This window comes from Molothrus aeneus, chromosome 6, assembly GCF_037042795.1.
Source record: "Molothrus aeneus isolate 106 chromosome 6, BPBGC_Maene_1.0, whole genome shotgun sequence".
NCBI lineage: Eukaryota > Metazoa > Chordata > Aves > Passeriformes > Icteridae > Molothrus > Molothrus aeneus.
This window is the reverse complement of record NC_089651.1, coordinates 59,634,992-59,645,757: the sequence shown is the minus strand read 5'-3', so window position 1 is coordinate 59,645,757 and position 10,766 is coordinate 59,634,992. Positions and strand designations below refer to the sequence as shown.

The 10,766-nt window shown below is 44.6% G+C and overlaps 1 protein-coding gene and 1 non-coding gene across 2 annotated transcripts; one reads left to right on the top strand and one right to left on the bottom strand.

Moving 5' to 3' along the window:
• Positions 1–1,214: 1,214 nt before the first annotated feature.
• Positions 1,215–10,465, bottom strand: TBPL2 (TATA-box binding protein like 2). Its single transcript, XM_066552468.1, has 7 exons — positions 10,415–10,465; positions 6,943–7,331; positions 6,112–6,199; positions 5,796–5,887; positions 4,567–4,734; positions 3,033–3,127; positions 1,215–1,294 (listed from the first exon to the last, which is right to left on the bottom strand). The coding sequence occupies exons 1-7, from the start codon at positions 10,463–10,465 to the stop codon at positions 1,215–1,217; spliced, it is 963 nt and encodes a 320-aa protein (XP_066408565.1).
• On the top strand, positions 10,274–10,345 carry TRNAG-UCC (transfer RNA glycine (anticodon UCC)). Its single transcript has one exon. It is a non-coding gene; the product is annotated as a tRNA-Gly (tRNA).
• Positions 10,466–10,766: the final 301 nt, after the last annotated feature.

Sequence of the window (10,766 nt, the reverse complement as noted above, 5' to 3'; positions counted from 1 at the left end):
AGATACAGAAGATGAAGCCACGCCCTCACCGAATCAGAAATAAACTTTTGTGGCAGCAAAACTCAGCCCAGCAAGACCCTGTTGAGAGTTGAGCCGAGTATTTCCAGCAAGGAGGATTTTGTTCTGGGTTACACTTAAGTCATCTAAGAGCAGCCTCTAGTGGCGTTTGCAGACAGGTACCAACACCTCCAGGAGGGAAGGGCACGGCAGAACTGCTCTGGCTTGCTTCCAGGGGCTTTCCAGAGCAGCCATGGGACGGCTTTGCACTGTTCCTGCTCCCTGCACCACTTTGTGCAGGACACCTTCTGTAAAGAAAGGCTTGACTTCAAGCCAAGTACGGGAAACCTCATTGGTTTTGCTCCAAAATTACCAAATTACTGCCACTGGCTGAATTCTAGTTAAATAACGCAGGTAAGTAAGTCATGAGCATCCAAGACTTTTTGTATTTTCCTCAAATCCATTTTTAACAAAGTTCCAAACCAACATGCTTCTGTCTGCACCAAACTCCCATCATCTGAGGGAGTCATACAAGTGGGTACCATTTGGTTAAAAATCTAACTTGTCCCATGTCAAATTAGAAAATTTAATTAATTACACCCCTCCACCCACAGATTTTCTAGGTATATCCCAGCAGTCAGGACCTGGAATATCTTCTCTGTGAAAGAAAATCCTGTACCCTCACACACAAGAGTTTACCAAGCCAGTGGGATCAGAGTGATTCCAGCACTTGTGTTCTAAACACCAAAATCAACTCATACAAGATTTTGTAAGCCATGTCACAGACAATAATGTATGTTAAGCTTAAACATGAAACTACAACACTACAGGAGCAATTCAGGACACTTAGAGCTGAGGATTCTGATTAAACCAATTTGAAGTGCAGTGTGGATTCACCTCCTCAACAGGGAAAGAGACACATGGCTTCTATTACAAAATATTTTTAAGTGACACCTTAACATACATTCTATTAAAAGTGCATTCATTTATCAAGTGTTTTAACTTGACAGAAGTTGTCAAAACTCAGGTAGATTACAGACAGATAATCTGAAAGAAAAGAACATTGCACAGGCCATAGAAAGGCATCAGCATATGTGGTATTCAGAAATGAATAATTTGTTTAATAATCCACAGATGTGTCCAGGAATGCCCTTGGTTCTGCTCCAAGCACAGCAACACAAGCCCAGGTGTTATTCTGGATTGCTTTGGGAGCCGTGTCACGATGGTTTCTTGAAACCTCTTAGAATGGGGTAGATGTTCTCAAATGCCTCATAGATTTCAGAACGGTCTTTTGCTCCTAAATGGACATTTAAGATAAAAAAGACCATGAATTAAGAGAGCTGAACTTAAACTAAATGCAATTTAAACCCAGTAAGATTACAAACCATGAAGAAACCCAGGAGATTGAAAGCACCTTACTGTTAAGGACAGAATTTCTATCTGCCACCTCAAAGAGCATTTCCTAGCTTGCTTAGCTTTAAGACTAGTTTTGTTTAATCTGTGGAACCAAAACAGCAATTTTCTGCTCTTGACAGGTGCAAAATATTGGCTTTGAAGAAGGGAAAAAAAAGCAACTGAGCACCACCATGGTGTTATCTGCGTAAGAATAACAGCTCTGCCTGTTCATGAGGTGAGTGGAAAGGTAGAAACAAGTTCCTATTTATTTCATACTGGGAGTTGGTTCCACAGTTTGAGAACTCTCCTTCTCCAGCTCTGAGAAGCAATTTTAATTTTAAGCGGTGTGTTAAGACACCTTTGATTTCAAATCCTTTTCTGTGGTACTGGTAACAAATCTTTAATACCAAGTTTTGCACACAAACTGCATTGCAGTAGGCAGGAACATTGCCTGCCAGCAACACTACTCATGCTGGTCCAACAAACATCAGCCAGAAGAAAACTGCATTGAAATGAACTAAAAGTGGAATTATGCCCTACTTAGGTTGGATGTGTAAACCTTTACTCATGTCCTCACTTGGACACAAATAATTCATCTGCCTTACCACAACTTTTACTTTCAAAAATAAAGTTTCTTTCTTGATTAGGGAGAAAAACCCTCTTCACATCTCAGCAATTTCAGTTTTGTCATGACAGCTGGGCCCAGGACTCACAGCAAAGGACTGAGTGTGCAGCAAGGCCCTTACAATTAGTGTACCCCAAAAAATGCAAGCATCAGTGGAAGGGAACAGACCAGTATGATTTTACTGATCAGTACAATTTCACTAGACCTAAGAAAATTGTGGACATTGGAGGGGGAAGCATTTGAGCTTTGTCCTGAGTGCCCCATCCTTCAGCTGGCTGAGCTCATTCCTGATTTATGGTTGTGAGAATCTCTGGCTAAGGGAGGCACTGTTCTTGCCTTCCCCACTCCCAAAGCTGTGTTGTGAACATGAATACCATACTCAGAGCTTTTGGGAACAAGCACCATTCACCTTTCAGTACATCTGAATAGAAGCATTTTCATGAGCTTCACAAAAAGGATGTGCCAGGAGCTCAGGAATTCACCTTTTTTGAAAAAGTCACCTGGGATCTGAGGTACAGGTATCTGCTGAGCACACTGACTCAGCAAGGCTTTTGTCTCACAATTTTTTTGCCAAACAGTCTGGAACAAGCTCTAAGATCTCCACCCTTTCCTCTGATAATCCCTACTAAATGTTGTCAGTGAAGTGTTTTAAGAAGTTTGTTTCCTGTCCAAGCAATTTTAAATTGCTTATTGTGAGGTTCCTATTTAAGTGCCTGAGTAGTTGCTGGCATGGCAGCATCCTGTTGGCATCATCTGCATTGGCATGTGGCATCAGGCTTTGAATAAAAAAATACTTAACATGGAAATCTGAGACTCTATATATGAAACAATACAAGATTCTAGTGCAACAATGCTGATGTTATCTGCAGAAAACACAGATAAAGTTGCAGCAGCCATTAGAAAGATCCCTGAGTGGCTTTACTGCAGGAAGATACTGATTTTTAGTTAATGTTTAATTTAAATACTCTCTCAGAAAGTGAAGCAGTGGGTAGAGACACAGAGAGGCAGCACTTACCAGTGAGTACAACTTTCCCAGACACAAAGATAAGCAGCACTATCCTTGGTTTGACCATCCTATAAACCAGGCCAGGGAATAGTTCAGGTTCATAGCTGTTCAAAGCAAGCAGGTGAGATTAGTAAAATGCAAAAGCTGTTTCAGTGGTGTATGAATAAAGTGCTCTTTAATTACAGCAGCAATAGGGTAAGTAACCACACTGATTTTATCTAGCTGCCCTGAGAAAGGTTCAGGTCAGGTTTTGGACATCTTGAAGAGAAACCTGTTAAGCCCAGCTGGAGCTGGTGGGGGATCTTCCTGCTGACAAACACTTGTGAGCCACTTCTGATTTGTCATAGCCTTGGAACCTTTATTGTAATCTTCATACAGTCCTCAAATCATGGAATGGCCTGGCTTAAGAATCACCTCATTCCACCCCCTGCCATGGGCAGGGGCACTTTCCACTGTCCCAGGCTGCTCCAAGCCCTGGTCCAGCCTGGCCTTGGGCACTGCCAGGGATCCAGGGGCAGCCCCAGCTGCTCTGGGCGCCCTGTGCCAGGGCCTCACCACCCTCACAGTAAATCCTTCCTAGTCTGCAAAGAACCCCTATCAGGGAGCATTCTGTGCAACTAAGACAAGATAACAGCCAATGTAAATATTTAATATATATCTAGTTCCTAAATGAAATGCAAACTATTAGATGCAGTGCTAATAAAAGATGACTGAATTTTGGCTTTGTCAGTGCTGAAATCATCCTTTCCTGATGACAATATCTAGTTTTGAACAAGCTGATCTCACAGGTACAACATGCCCTCACTCAGCTACAGGTTTACTTTCAATCCTTGGCTAAAGAACATCCAAACAGAACCAAAACAATATCCCAGAAAAACACAGTATACCTGCAATTCTGTATTTTGCAACTGCAGTTTGGCTTCATGCCTGAAGGTTGGAAACCTTATCCCTGCAGACAAGAATTTGCCTTGCTGGGAGTTAAGAGGCCACCTTAGTATTAAAATCCACAGTGGAGCTGATGCCTCAGGCTTGAGCTTTTCTATTTTTCAGGTTCTGTGCTGCTTTAGTGGGTGGGTCTGGGCTTCACATCAGGGGATGCTGAGCTCTGTGCACAGAGCAGGGAGACAAAACAATTCCTGCTCCAGCTGGGCACCAAGGACAAATGATCCAAATCTCAGCCCCAAGAGCACAAACCCCGTGGGCTGGAGAGAGAAAAACAAGCAGGGTGGGACTGCAGGGGCTAAAGCTGGAATGGGACAATGAACTGCAAGATGCAAATGGAGCAGAACTGATAAAAGTGTGAGACCCTGTGACTGGTCATCCATTTTATGACCATCTTGGGTGTAGCCCTGGCTGGGCTCTTGTGCTGCCCAAGGTGGATCCATTGAGGCCTCCTAATAAATCCCAACTTTATTCTTTAGCTCTGTCCAGTCTCTGTTCTAGGTGAGCCTTCCCAAGGCATCAGAGCAAAGGCACAGAGCAGGCTGAAGTGGCCTCAGGCCCTGCTGCCAGGTGCACAGGGCTGTACCTGATCTCCTCCTACCTGCTGAACTGCTGGTGGGTGAGAACCAGGCTCTCCAGGCGGATGGGGAACCTCACATCACAGCTCCCCACCATATTCTGGATCTTGAACTCCAAGAACTTGGCAGGGAAGCCGAGTTTCTGCACCACCCGTGCGTATTTCCTGGCTGCCAGCCTCGACTGCTCTTCACTGAGGGAAGAAAGCTTTATTGGAATCTCCAAACAGCCCTCAAATCACAGAATCCCACAATGGCTGGGGCTGGAAGAGACCCTAAAGCCCATCTTGTTCTACCCCCTGCCATGGGCAGGGACACCTTCACTATTCCAGGGTGCTCCAAACCCTGTCCAACCTGGCCTGGAACACTTCCAGGGGTGGGCTTTTCACTGAAGGAAGAGCAAAGGGGAAAAAAACAACTTTTATTTGTGCTTTCCTCTGCTCTTGAGGTGGAATTCAGTTTATAGCCACCACTGTGCTAATCTGCACTCCTGAGAAAGAGATCCTGGACTCAAAATAGCAAGGCTCCATCCCCAGAACTGCTGCAGGGAGCTAAAAGGAGTAAGGCACTTGTTCATTCACCTTCCTGTGGTCTGGTTGAACCCACTGGAGATGTTTCATCACTCAGCAGTTCCCCTTTTGAGAGGTTTCTCAGTTCCTCAAAACAGCTCAGAGCTGATCCAGGAGTTAGACTGCAGGCACCACTACAATTCACCTACCTGGGGTGGTGTAGGGGCTGGAGAAGAGGTCTCTTAAGCATGAGTTAATTAATTCTAATTGACTGGTTTGGGACATAAAAACCAAGGCAGTCTCTGCTGAACTTCAGGGGAAAAAGCTTCAGAGTACAGAAATAAACTTTTGCTTTCCCCAATTCCCATTTCCTCTAGAGGCAGATGTGTTGACTGGTGAACACAGACACTGAAGAGAGACTTGACAGACACAAGTTATGTCCTAAACATTTTAAAAAATCAGTGAAAAATGCAAATAGTCCCTTAACAATTTCTGGGAATTTCAGCAGCTTTTCTGCTGATGTCTGCTCAGCTCAATCTAAATTCAGGGACAGAAGGACACAGTTCAGAAATTGATAAGGTGCCATCATGAAGAAAGCAAGATTTTCAGTATCAGTGCTTCAGTTTTCTTACAATTAGTCCCTTGCTAGATTTTTTAAGCAAGACTTTTCAGACACTCTCCATCAGAATGTGTGCATAGCTGCAAGACCCAGGCCTTTACAGGGAAGGGAAAAACCAGAAAAATACCTTTTTGCTCCTGTGCAGACCATTTTTCCTGAACTGAAGATGAGGGCTGTTGTTCGTGGTTCCCTGATTCTCATGATCACAGCAGCAAACCTCTACAAATTCAAAGGAAAACCTGACAGGAATTAAGCTCTATTTCTGTTCAGTCTTACAAAAATTATCACTTTCTAAGCTTGTCACAACACATATTTGCTTTTAAAGTGTTTCTTTCCCATCCTGAAGTTATTTCTCACACACCTAGGAGCAGGAGAGTTAAGAGCACAGTTACAGGACCACTGGGAAAGGGAAGTGAGGGTAAAGCTTTGAGTCCAAGATTTACCTTTGGGTTATACTCTGCATTTCTGGCATGCAGAGCTATGTTCTTCAGATCCAGTTTACAAGCCAAGTTTACAGTTGACACAATATTCCTGTGGAATGAAGGAGGAATTTTCTCATTGCAAAATCCAGCCACTGCAGAGCCACCCCCCAGCAGTACAGTCACATTCCAATTAGTAATTGCCATCATCTGATTTCCTGCCTCTCTCTTCCCCACTCAAGCATTAAGCTACTTCTGGCAAAACTCAAGTAATTCAATCCAAAACCGCACTTTGAGATAGAACAAAGTGTGAAGTTATTAGTCTCTGAATTATAAGTTTGTGTGTCAAAAATTGCATCACTGAAGCCTTTCACTGAAGCTTGGGATTGAACCATTACTGACTATTTAGAGTTACTACAGCACCTAAGGTGGTCAGGGATGGGTTTTTTTCTATAGGTATAAATTATTCCAGAGTTGCTCTATCCTAGACAGGACAGCATCTTTTAGTGAGGCCAGAGCTTCTCACGCTCAGTTCTGTTTCTCCTTTGAAAAAGCAGAGTGACATCTTTAAACCCTTGGAGTCTGCTGTCATCCTTCACATTCTCCTTCCTGGAGGAGATCTTTTTCAAGTATCTTCATATTTTTATCCAACATTGTCATTTCATTTTCTCCACCTCTCCCCTTCAAGAGGAGAAAAAAACAACTACTACAGAAATCCACTCCTGTAGTTTTTGGCTTGTTTAAGGCCAAGCCACGCTTGCTACATTCTCCAAGTGAAAAGTCAGAGCAGCACCTTGCAGTTTAAGCCAAACTCTGACTATGGTGTGTGTGCTACATAAATAACACATAACTTACTGCAGCTGGGGGACTATTCCAGAACTTTCTGAAGCAGATGTCGCTGGGGTGATCGGAGTCATCGGAGTCAGGGGAGGACACACGCCAGGAGTTTCAGGAGGTGGCTGAGCTGCACCTGGATGTGACAAGCTGCTCTCATCCATGAAAACACCACTCTCCTCCTTACTTGAGAGTGACCCATCAAGCTCTTTTTGGGTTTCCTGACCATCCTCAGAGAGGTTTTGTTCTTTGTTATCTTGGGTGACATCTGGGAGAAAGCTGAGGTCCACGGAGGAGACGTCTGTGTGGAGCTCCTTGGACTGACTTAACTGGGAAGATGCTTGAATTGGAAGTTCTAAATCATAAGGACTCATAGGAGTGAACAGATGAGGACTAGTGGAGAAGTCATCCTTGAATTAAGAAAAAGTGCCATTAAGGGTCTTGTATTAAAACAGTTACTGTAACAGGGAGAGTAAATTAAGATTAATCTTCAATGAGGGATTTGCTAAAATATATATTGGGGAAAATTATTGAAAAGACTACTTTTAAGGTTGAAAGTGTGTCCTTTGCTTGTCTGTGAGTGTATAAAAATCCAGGTAGCTTGTCTAATGCATTTGCACCACGGTTCATGGTCTCATCACTCTAGAGAACTCCTGGGAGAGCACAAATTGAAAAATGCAGGTACAACAGTGGCACTTCACCCTCCACAGCCACTGTCACACCTCAGCCATGCACACAACCACACTATCACTCTCATGAGTTTTTCCAAGGAAGACAGACAGCATTTTCTGGCTGTCTTTATCTCCCATTCTGTATATTATTCCATTTCCTCTCCCTGCTAGCAGGGGACAGTGTCAGCTTTGCTTTGTGCAACAGAGGGCAGCAGCTCACAGAACCAGCAGCAAATTAATTCCTCAGCTCCTGGAGGCCACCAGCCTGAGGGAAGCTATAGATGAGAAGATGGGACTAAAAAAAGCCTCACCACAGTCAGCAGAACCAAGCACACAACACACCTGCAAGTAAGCTCTTTGATACTGATGTTCTTCTTTATCAACTATTTATAATTAAAAGCTGTTTGAAAAGCATCATCATGTCAACGAGGCAAGAGTTTCAGGACAGGATTCATTCCCTCTCCATTGGTTCATAACCCTCTTTCTGAAGGTGATTTCTGCCAACATCCACAGCAGGTGACAGCTTGGACTAAAGAATCCATACAAGAGGTTTTGTGTTTAATCAGGCATTTTTAGGTTCAAGAGCCAGAAGGACTTGAAAAGTCCAAGCACAAATCAGAACAGGGAGTGGTGCATGAGGCTGAGGCCCTGGAGTTGGCAGCAAGTGCCTGACCTCCAGCAGGAGCAGGATTTCCAGATCAATGCTTCCCAGCCCTGAGCTAGTGCTGCTCTCTTCTAGGCAGCTCACTTGGCAACCCAGCCATGCACATGGGGACAGCTCTGCTCCTACTTTGCATTATATCTGCCTGCAGACACTTGGAGAGCTCTGACAAAGTGACAAATCCTCCCAGAGAACCCTCACTAGCCTGAATACAGATGCAATCAGGAGAGCATTGCCAGCACCCACAATTAAACCGCTTCTAAAACTGACTTCTAAATGCAGAGCCCCACAGAAGATCTGGTGGGGGAGGGATAAATGTATGTACTCCTTTACCCTTTAGAAAAAAGGGTAAAATATGTAAAATAAAATATTAAGGAATCACAAAAATACATCTATTTTAAATAGATATTTTTCAAGTCAGCAGCAAAGGAAGGAAGTCACAATCTCAGCAAGAATTCCAGTGGACTAAGGATTAGCTGTACAGGAGCTCATTAGGAAAGTTTTGTAGGAACCACAATGTAGAGAAAATTATACAAAAAGCTCCCTGTGAGACTACTCACATTATACTGATGGGCATCAAGGAATGAACATAACAGTAAAAAAACCACCCACAAACAAACAACCAAAGCCAGTTTGTGACATATCTTAAAGAAGCTGATGAAGAAATGAGTGGTACATGAGGCTGCAAGTATCACACAGCTGTGAAGTTTTCAAAAAGTAGAGTCAATTGCATAGAGCAGGTAGAAACAGAAAGCAAATCTTCCTTTCTGATCAGGTTTGCACCTAAGAGGCCTGAGGAAAAGCCCTGACAGGGTTAAGTGCTGGGGAATATTTCCTTCTTGTCAGACAGATGCTCAGAGGCTGCAAAAGGGGCACAAGACCATGTTTGCATTGGGCTGGCTGCCAAGAGTTATTGCTATAGACTCTGGGTTAATTAACTTCACCAAGGCCCCACCAAGTGCATAGCTTTGGCCATCTCCCAGCAGCTCCAGGGAGGAGATTTCACTGACAGATCCTGAAATCCCTCAGTTTGGGGCAGCTTGAGGGGAAAAGGCTTTTTCACTTCCACTGCAGAAATCCTGCAACTCAGGTAGACACAAATCAAACCCAGCTGCCTTAAGCAACAGGCTTAGATTTTTTTTTTCCCCTCCCTGCAGTGATATCACACATCTGCTATTATCAAGGGTACCAGCAAATGTGAAATAGAAAAAGCTCACCAGCACTTGTAAAAGCTGTATTATACATTACCACATTATATACTTTGTGAAGGCACATTCAGAGGGCTTTACCCACTGCCACAGGATGGTCTCTGGATTTAAACAGCCCACGCTAAGACTGTTTTCCGAGCTGAAAAGTAGTTTACAACAGGATGTAAAGAAGCTTTGTTCCCTGAGTAAGGAGGATGCTCAGCTGTGGAATCCAGCCCTCTCCCAGTTGTTCCTACAACCACCTGAGATCAGGACGAGTCTAACTAAACCAACTAAACACTTGGCTTTTGCTGTGAATTACACTGTTTTACAACAGCTTTTCCTGTTGAAAATTAGGAATTTATGCATTTGCACAAGGCTCCTTAAACAAAACAGCATTTTTATTCAAGCGTTTCTTTGGAATCCTTCCTCAACCCCCTGAAGAGCACATCTAACTGGGCTGGCTGGGGGAGCAGAAAAAGGAATGATGAGACACGTTGTTTACAGTGGGTAGAGGACGACCATTCCAGACACCGAAATAATGAATTTCTGCAGACATTTACTCACCAGAACGAGGAGACGGGAGCCTGCTGCCCTCTCAGTGCCCACCCACAGCAGCACCTGACCCTCGCAGGCAGCATCATCCCTCTTAGCAAGGACTGAAGGCGACCTCCTGCTCCAGAGAGCTCCTCTATGCTCCCGGCAGCTCCGGGACAGCGGGGATCCCCTGGGATAGGGAGGAATCCCCCCGGGACTATGGAATTTCGGGCTCACCCAGCAGGAATGCGGCAATAACCGACTTCTGGCACAGTTGCGAGACTGGTTTCAGCGCAGCGTTGGTGGTATAGTGGTGAGCATAGCTGCCTTCCAAGCAGTTGACCCGGGTTCGATTCCCGGCCAACGCAGTTGAATTTTTGTTCAGTTTTATTTTCTTTTTTTCCCCTCTTCGCTTGACTTTTTCCTTCCTCCCTTACCTGCCCGCTGCAGCTCTCCAGGTACCGCTCCAGCGGCGATTCGCCCTCCATGGGCACAGCCACTGACACAAAGCCCCCAGCCCTGCTCCTGTCCTGCTTTTAACCCCCAGGGACAGCACCTGTGGCTTGTCAGGGAGCAGAGCCCATCACAGCTGGGAGCTTTACCCTCATCAAGCAGCCTTGGAGCCTCTGGTCTGCCTGCACGGCTGTCTGAGAGGCTTTGCCCCATCCTGCAGGATTAGAGAAATCAGGGTGCTCTTCCTGTGTGCTTTACAGGAGCCTAAAAACACAACCCGTGCCTCTGAGCCTGCTTTCCTCTGCAGGGTTGAAGAAAAATGGAATTAGGCCTCGT

Excerpts from the sequence above, each read along its gene's own strand:
- TBPL2 (XM_066552468.1), bottom strand. The coding sequence starts at position 10,465 with ATGGAGGGCGAATCGCCGCTGGAGCGGTACCTGGAGAGCTGCAGCGGG. Across the intron at positions 5,888-6,111 it reads ATGCAGAGTATAACCCAAAG|AGGTTTGCTGCTGTGATCAT; the intron begins GTAAATCTTGGA and ends TTGAATTTGTAG. Across the intron at positions 1,295-3,032 it reads TGGGAAAGTTGTACTCACTG|GAGCAAAAGACCGTTCTGAA; the intron begins GTAAGTGCTGCC and ends ATGTCCATTTAG.